This window comes from Anser brachyrhynchus (genome assembly GCF_964034855.1).
Source record: "Anser brachyrhynchus genome assembly, chromosome: 1".
NCBI lineage: Eukaryota > Metazoa > Chordata > Aves > Anseriformes > Anatidae > Anser > Anser brachyrhynchus.
Genome location: NC_137694.1, coordinates 6,778,599 through 6,799,387, shown reverse-complemented (window position 1 = coordinate 6,799,387; position 20,789 = coordinate 6,778,599). Strand labels below are relative to the sequence as shown.

At 40.5% G+C, this 20,789-nt stretch overlaps 1 protein-coding gene across 1 annotated transcript in view; it reads right to left on the bottom strand.

Moving 5' to 3' along the window:
- Positions 1-6,247: 6,247 nt before the first annotated feature.
- Positions 6,248-20,789, bottom strand: part of CDC123 (cell division cycle 123) — a 36,151-nt gene continuing 21,609 nt past the window's right edge. Inside the window, exons 9-13 of the mRNA XM_080581108.1 lie at positions 20,496-20,618; positions 16,750-16,778; positions 11,350-11,478; positions 9,370-9,507; positions 6,248-8,632 (exon numbers count right to left, since the gene is read on the bottom strand). Of these exons, the coding sequence (XP_080437234.1) occupies positions 8,606-8,632; positions 9,370-9,507; positions 11,350-11,478; positions 16,750-16,778; positions 20,496-20,618 (446 nt within the window). The 3' untranslated portion in view covers positions 6,248-8,605. The remainder of the gene's footprint in view (positions 8,633-9,369; positions 9,508-11,349; positions 11,479-16,749; positions 16,779-20,495; positions 20,619-20,789) is intronic.

Here is a 20,789-nt window from a genome sequence, read left to right as displayed (position 1 = left end):
GTGTTTCTTACTAGTTTAACATAAAGATGCCCTTCACTTTATTGATGACAAAATTGCCATCCGAATCGGGAGTGTTGCCGCTAATGAGGAGAAACACGTGCTGGATCTATGAATGGGAACGTTTGTAGGAAGTATGCAGCCAGGATCATCTGGTTTAACAAGCTGTTGGAGGCTCACGGAAAACTTGGTGGAATATTAGGGGCTGAGCCCAGCCTCCACGCACCCAGGTCTGAAGTCAGCACGATGCACATGATTCCAGAGGAAGCTGGGGTGGAAAATTCACATCCAGATCTTGGGATGCAAAACGCAGCACAGTTTTTTGCCTTATTTCGTTAAGGTGTGAGGTTTGTGTCATTGCTCTGTTTCCGTCTGTCCCCACAATTTTTTTTTTTTGTTTGCACCAATCTTGACAGCTAAAAATCAAAGACATGAAGAAGCTGCATGTTCTGGGAAGAACACTGGTGGGGCAGAGGAAAAGAAGAGTCTGAAATTAGTGTTTTCCCTAATAAACTTCAACACAAGGGTAACATTAATGTGTTATTTGTCCTAGCTGAGCAGATAGCCCATGAGTAACTGACCCAATGGACAACTCAAATTTAGCCCCAGGAGGCTGTGCCTTGCCTTGGCCATGGCTGAGGACCAGAAAAGGCTGAGGAAGAAGAACAGGGCACATGGGAGGGACATGAGGTTAAGACATAGGAGCCTGTGTAGACACCAGGGGCGTAAGACCTTTGGAAACCAGACCTTGTTAGCCCCACTATACACAGAAAAAAAGGATTGTATGCATCCTCGGCGTCGGCTCCTTCTGGTCCTTTCCTCACAGCGGATGCTTGATCCTGCAGCTTCTCCCTACCAAGACCCTCTCCATGCACAGCTGGGGGTGCCATGGGTGCAGGGCTTGTTCTGAAGCCCTAGGCCCCAAAACAGGCTATTGCAGAGAGAAAAGTGAGTAAGGTGGAACACCCCACATGGGAAGACCTCCTGTCCTCAACCATAGCCGTGGCTTTCAGCCCATCACCGAGATGTCCCCGGAGGTCACGGATACACAGAGGTTCTGTGCTTCTGCTGGAGAAGCTTCTGCAAGCTGAACGCAGCAGAAAACCAGTGGGTTTTGTTTCACAGCAGCCACTTGAAGCCTGCAGACCTGAATCTCAGCGTAACACCCATCCAGCCATCGTGCCTCCTCCCCTTCCAGCCTCAAGACAGATCGAAGCTCCCGGTGCTGGATGACACGGTGAGCGCAGAGCACAAGGGAGAGCCTCCTGCCCAGCGAGGACCTTTTGAAGTCAGAGTCCTTGCTGAAGAGTCCTCAGAAGAAAACTCATCACCTGTGCACAACACCATTCGTAGGCTTCAGCTGGTTAATGCTGTTCCACCCGGAAACCTGTTTCTCTTCCTATAAATGTCAGCCACAAGACTGATGGTTACACATGGCGGTTGCAGGTGTCTGGAATGACTCCAGTTAATTTATTTCAGGGTTGGGTACTATTTTTCTCCTCCTCTAATTTTAAAGAGGGTTCTGCAGCCATGAAGTCACCACAGCCCCTCATCTCCTGACATATGAAAGCTGTAGGCTGACTAACTTATTAGCACCCTAGATAATGAAAAACACGTCAAAATTTAGGACTAATGCAGATTCCCTTACTGAAAATGTGTGTATATAATGTGTAAACAGCATCTGAGCTGTGTGCTTAAGGTAATAATTAAGGAGAATTATCTTTAGGATATGTATTAAAACAACATAATTGAAGTTTAGAAATTATACGTCCATATTAAAGAGAAGCAGATAATCTTTTGCTTAGGAAAATAACATCAAACGGAGCAACTGCTTCCATGCCCAGAAGAAGCTCAGGCTGGATTACCTCCACATGGACTTGCATTTATGTTCCAAGAAAAACGTAACCCAGACATCCCAATGTTATGTTCAAAAACATGTTTACATTAACATTTCAATCACCATCCCTGGAGGTCTTTAAAAGACGTTTCGATGTAAAGCTTAGTGATATGGTTTAGTGGAGGACTTGTTAGTGTTAGGTCAGAGGTTGGACTCGGCGATCTTGGAGGTCTCTTCCAACCTGGATGATTTTGTGATCAAAATGTTGGGGAGCAACCTGGGCAAACTGCTAGGCAGGATTTGGGGAGGGAGAGGGAAGAGGTGGCTCGTTTGCAGATTGCCGAGGTATTTGAGATGTCAGATAGTCAGAAATGCACAGCTCTTCCCCGATGGCTAATTCTGCAAATAAACCTCACATGCTCTGAGACTGAAGGAGGAGTCATCAATCACTTCTTAGAGCCAGGTGGGCCTGACAGGTGAAAAAGCAGCAATTAGCACTCATTATCCCTTGGCTTCAGGTCTTCTTTAGGGACAAAGGTCATCTGAAGCACATCAAAAGTGTCCAGATTTACCAAAGTTCTTTGATTCAAGTATTTCTGACAAACCTCAAGGTCATTGAAAGGGGTTCAAGAAACACAACAAACACAGAGCATCATCATGCAGGATTTTCTGTAATTAAACATTACCAGCAAATTATACTAATGCTTTTTTCTTTTGTTCTGTTCTGTGGATATTTATGCTCCAAAGAACACCAAATGCTGCAAGGCGATTAGCAAACCCTTTGAGACAGAGGCCTTCCAATGTGGCACCGTCTTCCTTTTTCCTCACCTGCTCCCGATCTGCATCTCCCCTCCAAATGAGCCGCTCTCCCTTTCCCGGGTGTATGCGAGAACAAAAGGCACCAGATGAGTTTTCTTCCCCTTGCTGTGAGGTTAGAGAGAAAACCTATCTGCAGGCAATCCCGATCCATCGGCAAGCCCACCAGGTCGTTTTGCAGCTCACTGATGCCAATCAAATGGTTTCTGCGAGAGAATAACTGCTGTTCCCTAACACTGCTGCACTGCTTGGTGTTGATCGTTGCCTCCCTGCGAGTCAGAAAATCCAAATCCAACCCCAGCGCTGGAGCTGAACTCACCCTCCTCTTCACCCCCGTGCTCTGAGCAGGGCTGGACCACTGTGTCCCCAAAGGAGATGGTGGTGGCCACGTGCAGACGGGAGAACACCAAGGGCATCCAGATGAAATCGATGAAATCAAGCACAGGTACAACTGGGAAAGGACACGCGGCACCCACAGAGGGGATGTGAAGTCCCAGGGAGGGTTGTCTCGCTGGGTAAGGCTGAAATTTGCACCGAGTCCTGAAGAAGCAGGGCGAGGAAGGGTCTCAAGTAAAATCAAGCATAAAGCAATAGGTTCCTGCAGGGTTCCCCAGACTCCCCATGCAGCTTACTTTAGGGCTGGGAGTAGAATAATTTTTCGGAGGTCTCTCCCTGCTCGCCTTTGCCACACACTGCCAGTTTCTTTCAGAAACAACATGGAGCTCAGCGCCACTTTCCTTATTGAAGGATCCAGATTTTGTCTTTCCTAACAAGCCGCGTTTTCTTGTGATAATGATCCTCCCTCCCTCTGGCCACTCTCCAATGATCGACATATTTCTCGAAATATCATGCCTAAAATTGGACGCTGCAGCACGCCATCGCCAAACCAAGCAACATAATCGCGTTTCTTACGTGTCCTTCCCCTGCTAGCCCACAATGACACCTGCCTTTTTCCTCCCCCAACAGCTTATTATCGCCTTGCGTTTAATGGTCCCTCCTGTACCTCACCCACTCCCACTGTCCTGCTGCTCCGCCAGCGATTTCCCCATTTGGTATCCGAACGCCTGCTATCTCCTTCGAAGAACGGCACTTTGCACTCACCTTTATCAAATTTCTTCCTGGTGATTTCAGGCCATTTTTTCCCCGGGTATTACGGCCATTTCCAAGTCTGATATAGCCATCTGAAGTGCCTGCACGTATTCTCAAGCTGGTGACAACCACAGATTTTTATATGGGCTACTTATTTCACCACTCAAGTCACTAATGAAGATACAGAAAGATGCAGACCTTACTAGAAGAAACACCCTCTCTGACTACATACCAGTAACTATTCCAAGTGTAGTTTTTTTCCTACCACACTGATAATTTAGTCCGTTTCCTTCTTTTGCTTGCAAAAAGAAAGTGAGGCAAGGAAAACATTACTTGCATCAGTTTTCTCTGAATCGTTCATCATTTCTTCCTCTGTTCCCTCATTTTTTCACACTTAATCATGTGCCTTTCCTTCCAATTTCTGTAGTTTCATTTTGATTGATCCTTAGAAGTCCTTGCTATGCAATTTTTCTCTTCACATTAGCAGATTGCTGCTGGGCCATTAAAAAAAAAGCAGCTCCCCTCAATTTCCTTATCCCACTCATCATTTTCCAAACGGACCCAGGCACCAACACCCATGCTCACTGGAGCTGCCTTCTGAGGTCCTCGTTCTGCTTCTTTCCCTCCCTTCCCAAGAGCATTCAACACCGACTCTGCAGACGCTTCCACTTGAATTACTCCGACTTCAAGACATTTAAGCACTTCTAATAAGCCTGAATGTAATCCAAAAACAGCTGACCCTAGTACAACACCCTACACCTTCTGAGATACAAATTCTGTTCTCTTGAAAAAAAATCATTAACTCTTTGTCTTTCCAGGTCTTCCCATGTTACTTTCCCAACAGATACAGGAATAGCAAATACCTCCCATTTCCACCAGACTTTATTTGTCGACCTGATGTCTAAAGTCCCCATTTGACTTCTTTTTTTTCTTTAGTTAGTCTATCCTAATACCAACTAGAGCACAGCTTCTGCTTTTCCTGTTGTGGGAACATCTAGCTTCCCAAGCTTTGTACATACAGACACACTTGCTCTTGAGCATGATGGCTCAGCATCAATCCTTCCTGAACGAACCACATCTCTCTATCCCAGTTCTCCGGTTTGTCTCCCAAAGTCTCTGCAATGTCCATCAACCAGAGTTTTGAGATATACTTACACTGAGTTCCTCTCCTGTATTACCCATACAGGTGTAAAGACATTTTAGCCGAACATGTTGCTTCATTCTCTCTCCTGGAGAGAGTCTCAGGCCAGTTAATAATTTATTTACATCAGTGAAGTGCAACAGTCTGGCAGGACGTAGAGTTTCATGCCAGAACCAGAGTCAGAAGCTAAAACCTCCACCTGAAGACACAGGAACCCACATTCAGAGATCCTGGGTCATGTGAGACAAACCAAAATTTTAAGCCCTACTCTAGTATCTGAACGTGAGCCCTGAAGACTAGAAATAAAAGGTACTGATTGTTTTTTCCTCTTGGCAGAAATGCCATTTCAAAGAATCAGAAGTCTCTTAGGGCAGTGCTAATCTCTTTATTATTACAAAAATCTATGATCACACATTACTGCTTAAGGACTCTGTACTTTTAAGGTCTGAACAAAATAAGCCAGTTAGGCAACAAATCTTATTTTAATTCTATGCTATTTCCGGATGGCTGTAAGTTCAAGGAGACTTTATCTTTACAATATCATAGTTTGAATTTGATGATATATGTAAATTCCACATCCTGGTAAACCTCTGTTATTAAGACAGCTGGACTTAAGCCTCCAAATAGCAGCATTACCAAGTATTTGTCATGAATCAAACGTCCCACGGTCTGTCTCTGTATTATACTTTAAGGCCCATCTTCTCTTGACCAAAGATATGATTTTTAACACAACCTTATTGGCTGGAGTCACAGATTTGCTGTCCAAACACAAAATGAATAGCATAACTCTGACCTCTGAGGTTCAAGTTATTACTAGATGCCAGGCTGATTTGTGTAGCAGTATTCCCTGGCAGGTAGCCTGTGGTCTTCTCCAGCTAGCCAACACTTCAGAACCGAGGTGGTTTGTAAGAGCTACGCTAACTCAAGTGTGCGCAAAAGTACCAGGAAGTCTTTTTACACCGTTTGTGCCCCACTATTACCCATCTCCACGCTACCACTGATCTACTTTGGAACCCCTTCCTCTGGCAATGGTCTCTTGAAAGCCTTTCGTCTGGTAGTCTATGCTGCTTAAACGGACCCCTGAACTGTGTCTGACGTGGTGCCTTTCCTCTAGCCAGCACGGCACCCTGGACATCAGCTACTTGCAAGTGCTTAAGAATGAGTTTTATGAAATTTCTAGGTAAGACTGTCGGATGCAGTTATGAGGATTAACAAACCACACAGTGTGACCAGAATCTAACAAGTGCTATTCATTTTACTGAGGCTCAGAGCTGAGGAACAAGTTATTCCCCTATTTTTAGGGTTCTTTTCAGATCTTAATAGAGCACCACTCAGAAACTTAAATCAGAACATCTAAGAGGCAGGAAACAAATAGACACAGTTTTTTTTTAATTCAGATCAGTATTATCCATGCTGCTGCTTGTTCTAATCTTAACTTTCACCCAAATATTACATTGGTGGGTCAGGAAGATGAGGACAACACTGGAAAAGAAGAGCCAAAGGAGTACAAATATAATGGACTGTCCATAGCCCAAAGATACACAAGCATTATTCCAAATCCACCTGAGAGATCGAATATCGCAACCATTGGCCATGAAATAATGAAGACTTCTTTGACACTTGTGGCAGAGCTGCGATCCAAGAATAGAGACTCACTACACTTGAGCCATTAGACGTAGCCAGATTTTAAGAGGATGCTATTTGACAAGCCTGTGATCTGTACAGAGATCACACGCCACCTCCCTCTAAAGCTCTCTGTTTGCCATCTAGGTTAGATTACAAATATCTTTATATAATGTTTTAGGCATATAACTAAAAATATATAGTATTTAGATAGTCCTTACTCAGCAAATGGTGATCGTATCATTGAATCACAGAAACAAGGGCTTGTACAACTGCAGTTTTGTATTTTGAAATTTCTGTATGATAGCTAGAGGCAAAAATTGATTTTATTATGACCTGAAATAGAATTAAAAGCTTCACATATCTTCCATTTAAAACCGATATAACACATTTTTAATGTAGCAACGTTGGCTTCCCCATCTCCCCAAGAGGAACACATTTAATTATTTTCACAGACCAAAAGGTCGTAGGGGATGAGAATTCTTGTAGAAGAGCAATCTTTGATCTAGCAGATAACAACAACAAAAACTGGTAACCAAAAGACAAAGAAAGAAGCAAAGTAAATATTGAGTATATGTTTAAATTACGACGAGATAATATTTTGGGGAACCCAGTTATGTAGAACAGATTTTTTTTATAGTGGGGACTTTCTGTAACAGGACCTGAAGAGGTTACGGCCAGGAAGGAGTAACTTCAAAGCAAAGAGTAAAGCTTTTTATTATTTTTATTATTATTATTTGTTTCTAAATCAGGTAGGAATTTACAATCTGACAAGGGTTTAGAAACCCTCTGACAAGGGTGAGAAAACCTCATCCAAAGTCGCACAGCATGACAGGATTGCGTATAGCCCAGCCCTGAGTTAATGTCCATTTAATTTATGTGCAAAAAGCTATGGAGGAGATTCCACTGCTTCAGAAGGAAAGGGTAGGGCACATTCTGTACTCAAGACTCCAGAAGTTGTAATCTGTGATGTTTAATAATTCTATTTGGTAGAACTGGATCCTTAATCTGCATAATCTTTAAGCAAAGTTCATTGAAAACTGAAGCTAAATAGAGACAGTAAGAAACGATTTAATGTCTAAGTGCAGATTTAGCATCTAAGACCAGATTGTAACTGACTGCCACATCAATTTGCCAGCAAAAGCGAGGCAAAGAAATATGAACAACTTTATATACACACACAAAATATCACATAACTGGTTCAAAATAGGAACCAATTTCCAGGGGCTGTGAGCACCTCTGAATTTACTGTCATTTCAGTTGGGCACACTTAAATTACTGATGCCATGCAAACACCTATATCCAGAAGTCAATTGGTTTTTAGTCTGAAACTGAACACCCCTTTAAAAAAAAAATTACAGAAAATCAGTAACAAGAGCTTCTGTTTCCCCAAACTTAGTCAAACTTCCTTTTATACAAAAAACATGAAGTACCACCAAATAAATACAGAATTTAAGAGCTAAAAGAGTAATCGTATGCTTCAGAAACTCAGAGACTTAATACAAAAGAAACAAAACTGAGTCCACATATAAAAATCATGGATTGATGTTATGCTTAACTATTTATATTAAAGCCAAAGTTGATGTCTGATACGTAATCATGTTAAAAACAAGTTCCAAGAAAGTTTTGCTATGAAAACAAAATTAAATTTGATGAAGCTTAACAAATTTCATAGCTTTAGGTGCAGTGCGAAAACATTACTTGACTTGAAATCTGGAGAATTCTTGATGTTTTAACTGCACAAGAATTAAAGGTTGTCATATTTATCACCCGAGTCCGACAGCATACTTCAGTGGCATCAGTTTTCACATTAGGAGATAAGAAGGCATTCAGTCGTGCTCAGATTGTTGCTTGCTTGCATTGCCATATAATTGCATTAAACGTGGATTCCAAGGAGAACTCACCCTAACCCCCCAGGTTTCCATGAAAAAGCCTTTCTACACTGTTGCATAAACCAACAAACACAGAGGATGAACAGCTCTTCAGTTCTTTCAATGACTATAAAAAGCAGATTTTCTTTAAATTGATAGCTTAATAGTTACGCTAAATATAACTTTTGCCTCATTTCTTGTTTGTAATTCATTGTAATGCTTCTTGACACCTCAGTCATCATCTTGCTGATTTCTTTTCTGTCAAGGAAACAGAAGAGTTCATAATGTTAGGACACATTTATCTGAAATGGGAGTGCTACTAAACCACAAGTGTTTCCAGATTCATTGGATATCAGACAATGACTGTGTTTCTGAGCCATTTTTGAATGGCAAGAGGTAATGTTTCCAGCAAACACATCAACCCTTTCCCTCATCCCAAACTACTGGATTGTATTGAAGGTAAAGAACAAGATTTGCCCCACACATTAACCAACAGAAAACGATGGTGGTGGCAGAAGCCAGTAGTCAAGATGAAGGCAACTTAACCCTCCCTTCCCCAGATTACAAAAATGTCATGTTTTCATGTCACTGTTATCAAAGGAATAAAGAAATAGAATTTTTCTAATATACTTATCTTCTAACTTTTAAAAAAGTTCTTAGAAGCATTAATTTCAGCTCTTCAAAGAATACATTTCCATTTAGACTACATTTTTATTTACATTGCTTCCCTAAAGATAAAATTAATTAAATGAAGTAAGATCAAAATGAGAGAGTGCTCTTAATCACTAAAGAAATATGTATATATGTATAAAATATATACATGAATATATATAAACAAACAAAAAACCAACAGTACTTTGTATCATAGCTTCATATCATATGTTACAGGTACGTATGTAATCTATGCTAATTACAAAAGCACAAGTCCAGGCACCTAGTTAGATGTTCCCATTTTACAGAGATGAAAGGTGAGGATTTTTTTCAGTACTTCTTACCAGTTTAAGAAAGTCAATTAATTTGTGAACATCCTCTCCTGTAGAAAGGTCCACAAAATCTTTTGGCAGTCGGTAACTCAGGTATGGACTAGGCTGGACAGTAACTTTACTGTTCGTACAGCGGAAAACTGGATAGTCCTTTGGAAAAGATAATGGATAACATAAAAACAGTGTCCAAGACTATAACCACTAAAATCATTTGAACTCCTCCATGATATTGTCTGAATCACCTTGCCAAAGAGTTTATTTAGTTCTCACTCAACTAAACCTGCACTTTCTAACAACTATTTTTTCATGAAAAACTCTGCCCACTTAAGAGCAATAATTAAAATGTTATCAACAGTCAAATAAATGCATTCATTTCCTCACTTCAAAATTTCTACAGTGTATCGATTGTGAATGTGTTTAATACATATACACATTTCTAATGGCGCCATAGTAATGGAGCTACCAGTGAATTTAGGCAATACAATCTACAATGAGTTATGTGAATAAATATTTACAATAATATCCCTAAGCCCCTCTTCGCAGGTTCCTTCTTTAAACCCATATTTGCAAATATAACCTTATCAAAATTATGACCTAAGCTTTCTGACATATTTTTGCCTTTGGTGAATAAATTGCTCTATAAAATACCCAGACGTATCTCTAAACCTCTCAATTCTTGCAACAGGCTTTAGGTAACTTGATATAATTTTCACTTCAACATATTGTACATTAAAGATGCTCTAGACATGCAACCTAATTGGCAATTACACGTCGATAAGTAACTTCATTTTAAAAGACAGACATTCGGTAACTTTACAACAGATCCTGTGATTCAATTTAGGCTGAAGGATGAAGACAAGTCATTCTACTTTACATACGGGCTTACACCAGAGAAATTATGTAAAGCATCTGGTGCACAGAAAAATAAATCCAAAATTCAGGTGTTCCATGGACAGCTTGAGAATTGGGAATGTGCTTTTAACAAAGGAGACAGGTTTTAGCAGAAAGGTTCACTGAATGAATTTTCATACAGCAATAGCCAGACCGTGAAGCTAAGAAAATAGCATGAAGAGTAACCTGCATAGCAGTTTATTTCCCTTTCAACATATTATGAAAATGGTGATGGAATCAAAGCAAAGACCAAATGTTAAAAATAAGCTCTACATAGCATGATACTTCAGATACTCTTAATGCGTTTTAACAGCTAGAAACTAAAGAAAAGCCCTATTTGACTAGCCATCCCTCTCCAGACAAACAGCAAGTGCTTCACAAGATCAGGTAACACACTACTTTACATCTCCTATCCAGCCATCCAAGGACTTGTTAAGATGCAAGGGCTCAGTCTCAGTCACACAAGGAGGAAAAAGTTGGAGTAGAAGTAAATGAAGACTATGCCTCTCTCTCAGTATTAATGGGAAGTTATTTGTTTTTACAGAGGCAGCTTGGAAGAGAGACAGAAAAGACCTGCTCTGCAAGTCATGGAGTTCAATCAAAGGACAACGCTTCTTCCCTGAGGGCATTTAGTATGAGAGACACAGAAGTTAAGCTTCTTTTGCCTCCCACCAAATGTAAATCTGGAACTCAGGGAGAGCTTGTATGATGAGTATCAGAAAAAAAATAAAAAAAACTTCAAGTGATTATATAGAAAAGTAACAAATTTTAAATGAAATTGAAAAGAATGAGGAGAAATTTAAGATGCATCAAACCAAGTTTTGGGGCATCATCTTCAACTGAAGTCAGAACTGCAATATGGGTTTGTATGGTTTGAAATACAAATTCCTTTGCAGGCATCTAGAACTAGCAGGTAGTACTTGTTGAGATTAACTACCACCTAAAAAGATCAATTCTTCCTACAAAGAGTTTACATTTCAAGAATCAAGGGCATCCATTTACTTCAATGGGATTTGCATCACAATTTCATCATAAAGAAGCAGCAGAGGCCGTAACGCCTTTTAGATTTACTCACCAGCCTTCCTCACAGCACAGCCTTACCTGTTCTGTTGCTTCCTCTTCACTCTGGTCGCCTTTCAAATTTCTCCCAGAGGTCAGTTCGTCCCACGTAAACAGCAGTGAATCTGTTACTTCTCCAAATGGGTTAAAATCTATTAGCCAAATCTTACCCTGCAACAGAACAACAAAAGAGTTAAAACAAGCCATAAAATTTTAAACAAAACCAGAACACACACACACTTCTTCTACTGTAATATGCCTGGTCTTTACAGAAAAAAAAAAGGTGTCAAAATTGCAATCACCTGTTCTAACACACTGAAAGTATTCTAACATACTTAACATCGAACAGTTAAAACATAGCAAGCTTTGAATTTATATTTTATTATTATTACTTTAGGCAGAATATCAGTCAGAGCTCAAATAAACTGAATTCCCTTCTACACAAGGTACAGTTGTATACAAGGATGAGAGCACAGAAGTTTTGCTGTGGTCCTCCATGACTCACAGACAGCATGAATAAAGAAGGATGGAAAAAAAAAAAAGAAATGAGAAACAGGGATTTTGCTTTCCATTAAGAGCTGCCTCAGCACTCCTGTACTCTCAGAAGGAATTGTAAAAGAACAGAGCACGGTCTGCAAAATGCTAGTGGAGATCATGAAAGCTGCACAGATATAGATTAAAAATAAAATAAAACAGTAACTTAAAGGCATTTTAATATCACTAGTAGTCCAGATTTTCTCCTGCCTTATATTAATATGCCGAACAGTTCTGGTAGCATGCACAAGAGCATGCCTACTTACAACTGAAAAATGAAAGCAGGGAGACTAACATGACTTATTAAAGGTAACAGAAGTCTGCCAGGAGCAAGAAAGACCTTGAATTCCTTGAGTCATCTCGAGATACAACCCCCAGTGCACTGCCTTCTCTTCTTACCCAAGAAAGCGTCATCTATTCTAATAAAACAAATACTTTATGATGAATTACAATGAAACATGAATACAACTGGTAGTAAAAACTAGCAAAACAAGCATCACATCTGGAAGAAATCTGATCTATCAAATATGGAGAGAAAAAGCTTGTTGTAACATCTGGTACTGGAGGGTTTTATTGTATTTAGTAAAGACCGATTGGAATTGGAAACCAAACCTGAAACTGTGTAGCTACTGAAAGATTATTTTGCTTTTTCCCTCCCTCGTTCCTAAAGGATCTTCCTTCTCTGAGAGAGCCTTCCTATTTTGATACAAAATGCACGTACCTTTAATGATTTACACTAGAGCCATCTGTTTTCTAACTTACAAAGATCCCTTTGAAGCCTTCAGTCACAGAGTAGCTTGGAGACTTCCTCTCCCACCCACACTGCCTCAACCACCCTCAGAGGCGCTGCAGAGTGGGAAAGGAGTAGAAACCCACCCAATAGCCGAGAACAGAAATGCTAGAGGCTAAAAGCAGCCTGCCATCATCTGCACAGAGTTACTAATGCAGGTGGGGGGAGTCCCAGCGCAGACGAAAGCGGTGATGTTTCCTGGGAATGGGAATGGGAACCGTGCCAGCGCGGCGACCTGTGACACTGGGGTTTGCACGCAGACTGTCACAGGTCTCGCTCCCTCCGGGTAGATCGATGGGGTACAGCCGTCCCAAAGAGGGTTTTAGGAAGCAAATACACTGCAACGGTGCTACCGACACCAGACAGCTGCAAAAGAAACTCTGAACTGCAGGGACACGGACCTGCTTCTTACTTTTGGAAGGGTGAGGAAGCACAAATCTGCTAAATTGCAACACCTCTGAACCAAAATTGACACCGTCGGTGCAGACTGCAAACAGGGGCAAGCTCTGCTACCATTTTCCGTCTCTGTTCCTGCCTGAAACACAGTCACAAATTCTCATTATAAGCGATGTTTTACTTTTGCTAATGGGGACATCTTGTTAGCTCCAAGGCATTGGGAGGAGGAATCTGAAATTTAGATTCATTCTATCGCACTAGAAAAACAAGCTAATGAACCAATTTAACCACAGGCAGAAGCAGTGGCTGGCAAAGTTCATTGTGCAGTTCAGAGAATCTTTCCTTGCATCAAAAATGTTTACACTTAATAAAGGACTTCCTTATGAAAGGCTTTCACAGAGTCTCTTCCTCACCCCAAATACATGAAATTGTTGGGTGTCGTGCTTTTCTTTTTTAAATACAAATTCAAGGTCATTTCTCTAGGGAAAAGATGTACCGTAGGAAAAAAAAAAAAAGAAAATTGGTTTGAGACTACTGAAAGCAACATCTGGTTTTTGTGAGCACCCTAGCAGTGTTTTCCCTCTCTGCAGACAGCAGTACTCCATCCACAACACCAATTGCTTCCTTGAGACCGCCTTAAATCTCTGCTGAGCTCCAGTAGTAGCAAACTGATGAAAAGTGGCGAACAAACCAAATACATTTTCTCAGGCCTCGATAAAGGGAATGTATACAACTCTGGGTCGGTAACCAAACCATCTTTTCTTCAGATTAAATACTCATTCAAGTCTTCTATGCAATTCTGTTATTTAAATGTATGCATGTAGATGCCATGCACTGTGTATCTGAAGAGCAGGAGTAAAGCTATTTATCTGCTGCCTTCTGACATACGTGATCTTTGTCATGAGAGCAGACAAATGCACAGGCCAGAGAAGCAAAGTTGTGCATATCTGGAGGGAGAAAAAAAAAAAACATGCATTACATGAGATTTTTTCTCTCATCCTAAAACAGGAACCACTAGATTTACCATACCATGACACCTTCATGCTTTGTTTTACTGAAGCATTAAGCAGCACGCTGCTGAAAGGAAGTGCTTGTGACAAAGACTGTTTAAAGGAAGTTAAAAGATAGATAAAACGCAAACCAAACTGTTACATTTCCCTAACTCCAGCTGCACCTTCATGCACGGTGACAATGCTCTTGAGCAGAGACGCTAGCACACGTTTGCATGTTAACAAGAAGAGTTGTGAACTAGCAGTGCTCCGGAGCCACTCGTCTTGCTTTTCCTCGTCTTAATACAGTGACTTGTCTTGAACATGGTTACAAGGTGTAAGACTTGTAAGAGAGAGAAAAGGAGCAACAGCAGAGCTGAGTCTCAGGCTGGTCAGCTGTTGCACAACGATGCATGCTGCTAGCAGAAAAAAAATAAAGTGTATCCAAGTGAAAACAGGCTACTAGCCCTGCAGTATGACTTCTTCAGGGCTAGGTCTCCAGTTCATCGGGCTTTGAAGACTGCACGACGGTTTTTCTTCCTTAAAAGATGAGTAGTCTGCCAAGTCAGGTGCTAGCTCAGATGTGCTTGGTGAAGAGAGCATACCAGGAGAGGCAGACAGAGAAAAAGTTGTTCTCAACAGGGCAACTGCTGATTCTATGGCATCCTCCGACTCAATGAGCTGGCCTTGTGGCAGAGCACTCTGCAGCCTCTCAAGTAACTAAAGAAAGCATGTGGAGGGTTTGCTCTCTCCCACAACTACAGCAAAGAACAAGCTTGTCCAAGCTGAATATTTAGAGTTGAAAGAATTTAAAGTAAGCAGACATTGGACATTTCTCTCATTCTGTAGGTGAGGTTGCCATGCAACCAGCCCGAAGAAGAGCATGGGCTCTGGAAATTAATCAGACTCAGCAACACTCAATATTCTTTTGCTGCCTGCAACCCGCACACAAAGGGAGCAATGAATAATACAGTTGCAAACCACAAAAGCATGTGTGAAAGGAGGAAGACTTGACACACAGGGCTATCTGGCAGTTTACAAGACCTGAGGGTAAAAGGCGCCAAGAGATATCTACAAACAGATATATTTTATCCTGACAGATGAAGAAACACTGTTCATTTGAGATCACACAGGCTGAGACCTTTTACTTAAATAATCTGTCTTCATGCTTCAGCTGTGAAGTGGAGTACCCAAAAGCAGAACCTGGCTAGATGCTAAAGCATTCATTCTCCTTTCGGCTGACAGCATCCTAAAGTCTGATGATTTGAGTCCAGGCAGGTAGTTTTCATTGCCATTCAGCATGGCTGTTTTCAGCCTGCAGCCTGATTTTAGGTACATACATTAAAAGCTGTGCTGAGTAACAATACAGTAGTTACTTTTCACATGGCATATTCTTGTTTTGTTTCTGTTTTGCAAACAATGGCATGATTTACTATTACACGATTAAAAAAATACTTTAGCAACATTCAAAGTCATAATCAGGACTTACTACAAATACTCCTAACTCACCTCAAATAAAGACTTTTCCCAGTCCCTTAACTGTAAACACGTCAAACAACGAGACTTTTAAAAGTACATAGCGTTCAATAACATCTTTTTCTGCATTTCTGGATAAGGATTTGGAAATAAATTTAAGCTAAAACAAGTATTTAATTCTCATGTGTTAATGTTATTCCCAAAATCAGGTATTGAGATTTAAGGCTATATAATGCATTTTTTGGCTGTGATTGCTTTTAAGATAATATATGTATGTGTCTTTAGAGCACAGTTCATATGACCTACTCCTCCATTGACACTAGGAAAGGTGAAAGTGATTAATGCAGGTATCAGCCTGTGAAGTTAGGGTGGGACATTTCTCCCTGCTCTGTCACTATCCAGATGTTCAAGGTTCTGATTTGCTGAGCACTCGAAATCACGGCTGGAATAATTTGAGAAGAAAACAATTAGCTTCCATCTGCCTCAAACCAAGCACGCAACACTCATATACTCTTATACTGATCATCCCTTTGTAACCTAGAGGAAGGGAGTTATTATTTGCCAACCTCTGAAGGACAGTCTGAAGAAATGATTAGCTTGGATCAGTTCAGATGCTATAGGGTTGATCACAGGACAAAATGCCAAAGAAATAATTTTTGGAAGAAAAAGTCGTAAGAATCTCCTGCATTTTTTCAGTGAGCAAAACATCCTCTTTTCCCCCTAATTTTTGAAATATGCCAGTCATTCTGGCTGAGTGTTCAGATACATTTCTGTCAAAAGCACCTGCAGTAGGGACTATCTAGAGGGAGCCTTAATAACAAGTACTGCTTCACTAAAACTGTTTAGTGATATTGTACGATACTAAGTATCTATCTTAAAAGAAAACTAAATTGCCCTCAGTAGAAGGCAATTCAGACTGAATTGCAGCTGAAACCAAAGGTATGTTCTTTAAAACAGATTACTTGTCTGGAAGAAGATATTTAGTAAATAATTACATCACTGGCACAGACATATTTGCACCCCTAATCCTATCATTCTCCTACCGTTGACAGCAGAAAACTTTGAAAAGGAACTGGGAAAGAGAATGGTAAAACTAGGTAATGGTTTTTGACGTTTTTTGTTTTTATTTTTTTTTGCCAGGACCACTTCTAGGAAGATGAAGCTATTATTTGTTTCATCTCTGTAGTGTTTCAGGTGCTGTTTCCACAGAACAAACAATTCAATACTAAGGACATACATAATCTGTTGTTCACTTACCCTGCTGTCTCTGTAGACATCAAAAACAACTGAAAAACAGAAATACATATGTTAATCTTTAAAGATATACAATTCCACAGAAGTTGTCTAAAATTAAACACATACTTGTATACACGGCACAATCTGCAAAGTCAATACATCCAAAGAACTGAAAGCCAGAATTAGGTTCATTTCCAAGAGGAAGTTGAAAAATTTCAAGAACTACTGTTAATGCACTGAGAGAGCGTCTGCCAGGCTTTTCCATTTAATTCAGGTTTGTTCTGCTGATTTTTCCCCCAATGGAGAACATTTGATAAACTCTTAGCACTGAGAGAGGCTTATCTTCTACATTACTGCTGTTTGTTTTGCAGCAGAAGTGAGAAATTTCAAGGAAGGATCAAGACTCCATTGTGCTAGACGTGGCACAAACATGTAATAAGAGAAAGTTCCTGCTTCAGAGAGATTAGGAATTCAGCAGATAAGACAAACAGGTTGTAGGAAGACAGGAGTCAGTGGGCATGCTGAAGATGAGCTGGCCCTGAAATGGTTATATTTGAAGTAAAACAGAGCAGATACTGCAGATAGATACTGCACACCTAGTGATTATCACCAGCTCTATAAAAGAGACTCTGCTGCTCAGTGATTTAAGTCAAGCCGTCTTGCGTAGTCACATTGTTGTCCGTCCCATTGCCTAATTAAGCAGAAATCTCTGTAGATGTATCTACCTATTAGCTTCTGTACTGTATGGTTAAACAAATCTTTGTCTTTCCATTCAGCTACGGAAAACATACAGAGAAGCATTCAGGCATGACTGCTTGCAGAAATTGTACCAGTTCAGCAGGAAGAAAAAAAAAAAAGCCAAATTTAGAAGAAACTCAGACAAACGCTGTACTTCCTTCGCTAATAAGGGAGGGAATAGTTCAGCTAACTAAGAGATTTCCCAATCCATGCAAGATAAACTAAATTCAGGATATGACTGAAGAGCACTTGAGCTTCAGCAGCTCCTCAGGAAGCTGCCTGTCAATAGCAGACACATTGATTGATCACATCCACGCATGTAAAGCTACTCCGTAACTTAACCTACTGCTTTGTGTGAAGTTGGCTGCGCTAAGGGCAAACCACAACTCCGAGCTAAAGCCAGTCACGTAACTGGTTTTTGGCCATATGGCCTAGGAATCCACACAGCTTTTTGCACAAGCTCGGTTACGTCAATTTAAAGTGATGCTGTAGGATTAATTGCTGTGATTTGCTCACTAAGACAAGCCCTCGGTGGCTAAGTCACCGATGCAAAGAAAAGCACAGCAACCCGAGATTTCTTCCCCAGCTGCTCAGCTGAACTTGTTGCTTTACCACATACCCTCATTAGCCATATTTCACTAATGAAAAAACTCTCATTTCAGCTTTATGGCTGAACGATGGCTGTCAGCTTGGGGCGAGCCTATGGCAGCAGTGATCATTAATCACTGAGGCTGACCACATTTAGTGGGATTTACATCCCCATTAAGACTGACTGCACCTCGGTGACTCATTCGGGACATTCACAAACAGCAAACAGAGAGGAAAACTTGAACCGTGTCCCTTTTCTTTTACGGACCACTTCAGAACAGGCATGTTGCGTGCCAGTGAGACTGTACCTGCAGCTGCTCAAAACTGAGGGTAAGCTAAAGCTTGACCCTACAGCGAGTATCAATACCTCTGTAGGATTGTTTTCAGTAGGCTCTTATGAGAGGATTTTAGAGGGTTCTATCACCATTTAGAAGTATTTAAAAAGCACTCGCCCATCTGTTATCTTACTGCTCTGACTCCGCAGTGCTTCAGCTGCTCTGACTCAACTCTTCCATCTGGAGATGCTACCAGACCAACTGGAAAAAGCAGAGCAAACAGCACTGAAAGCCTCAACGAAGCAAGAAGTCGGGGAAAGAGCTATAATACCTTTCCTTTTAAAAGCAAACAAACAAGTAAACCCAGATTTTCATTGTTAACAACACATATGCTACCAGACAGTGAATCAAGGAATACGCCGGGGGATGAATGAAGGTATGGGGGATAAAAAGAGGGCAGAAGATGTTTTCTGCATGGCATTTCTCTGCAGAAGAACTGGCCAGACACCTCACTTAGTGCCCAAGACCAAAAGGTTAACAAACCTCCATCCCAGTAGGTGACCCTGAAACCTCTTTTCCCCCAGAAGGTAATTCAGATGGCACAGTTTTACTTTACACAGGACAACACTTCAGATCTTTTAGTTCACTAGGCAGCAGTTTCAGAGCCTAAATCTAGGCGTTGATTTCTAAAAATAGTGCCCTGAATTCTTATCTATCAGTTGATTACACACCAGCTGAAATTATGTTGGAACACAGAGGAAAATTAAAACAGTAATCAGAATGTCAGATCTGTATGATTGATTTTACTTCAGAACGTTAGGGCTAGAGATCTGTTAAATTAGTATACTAATTGTATGTATTATGTCCAAACTGAAATAAAGGAACCGTGCAGAGTCAAATTTTTAAGAATGTCAGTAAAACAGATTGGCATTAGGAGGTATCCTTTCTAAAAAGTCAGAACAGATCTATTTGACTGTCCCAGTTACTCAGCAAAATAGTTAACCATGCTCAAAACTTACCTACAGGTTGGGTGGCCAAAGCTTTATGAAAGACAATACAACTGACAGACAATTCTTATGTTTATGTATTTTATTAAACCGAGGGTTGGTTCATGCCAGACCAATTTAAATTCCTTCATCATACTTTTCACCAGTCCTGATCACACATCATGACAAAAACAACTATCTTACTCTCACTACACCATGTCTGGAAACTATTTCCCATAAAATTTGTAAAGGACTCCATATTTACAAACTGCAACAATTTACTTAGGCTGCTCAGGTGTAGTAGAATCTCATCAAATACCATTCAAAATTTTGAGCAGATAAAATTCTGTACATCAATATTCTAGGAGAAGTCTGTATAAGTTCTTGAAAAGACATTTCAAATCCTTTCTTTGGAAAATACAACAATACTACAGCAGCAAACACCTTTAAAACATTTTCTTATTTTTCCTACTTATTTAATGTCTTTTGTTAAGTATTTCTTACCCATTACTCGGATTTTGAATTTTTCTTATTTAAAAACATGTATAAGGGGAAAACGCCTTCAAAAACAAACAAAAAAGCCAACAAGCAAAAAGACAAACGAACAAAAAACACATTATGCCCTCTGAAAGAGATCTTTCACTCTTTTTTTGTGCTTTTCTGAAAAGCTTGAACCTTTTCCTTTGGGGTTTTTTGTTCTCAGTTCTATGGTCAGGCAAGAACAACACCGCTCTGAACGTACGCTGTAGCCACTAGAGATATAACATTCTCCCAAGCCAAAAAGACCCAAGCCCTGTGAAATCAATAGCTATGATGAGAGAGAGACACATCCACGGACTTAAAATTTCAGGGATATCATTTCTTATTGACGTATACCACTTTATCCCTTTGCTCTACAGCAGTGAGCTGGAGTTCTGCACATTGCAACTTGGTGCGCTGTGGAGGAAACAAGCCTGGCTCAGCAAGAGGACAGGACAACAGGTCTCATTTCTATAGAGACAGTCCTTCCTGCAAGCCCTTTCAATTACAAACCTCCCAGCATCCTGCAAAATAACTTCAGAAAGGTAGACCCTTCATTTTTAAGTCTTTGTAACCACGAATGCAGCGTCTTCTTAAAAACCTTTATAAACGCACTCCTTTCCTCCCCACATTCCTCTAACTGAAGCGTTAAGATACTTACAGTCTTCATCCAAGAATTTATATTGTATGTGTTTCTTGAAAAACTCCTGTATTGATCGACAGATCTCCTCACATTGCGTAGAGATATGATCGTAGTATTGCGTGTAGTCCCTCTGCGATATACCTGTCAAAAATTTTACTTGATTATGAAGAGCTTTAGATGTGAAAACAAACAAACAAACAGAAAAAACCCACCCCACAAACAGTCAAAACACAAATCTCCCAAGTTTCAGCCATTAACAGTGACTTGCTCTTTGGCTTTATTCTCCAGTACTTGAAACACTGTCATTATGAA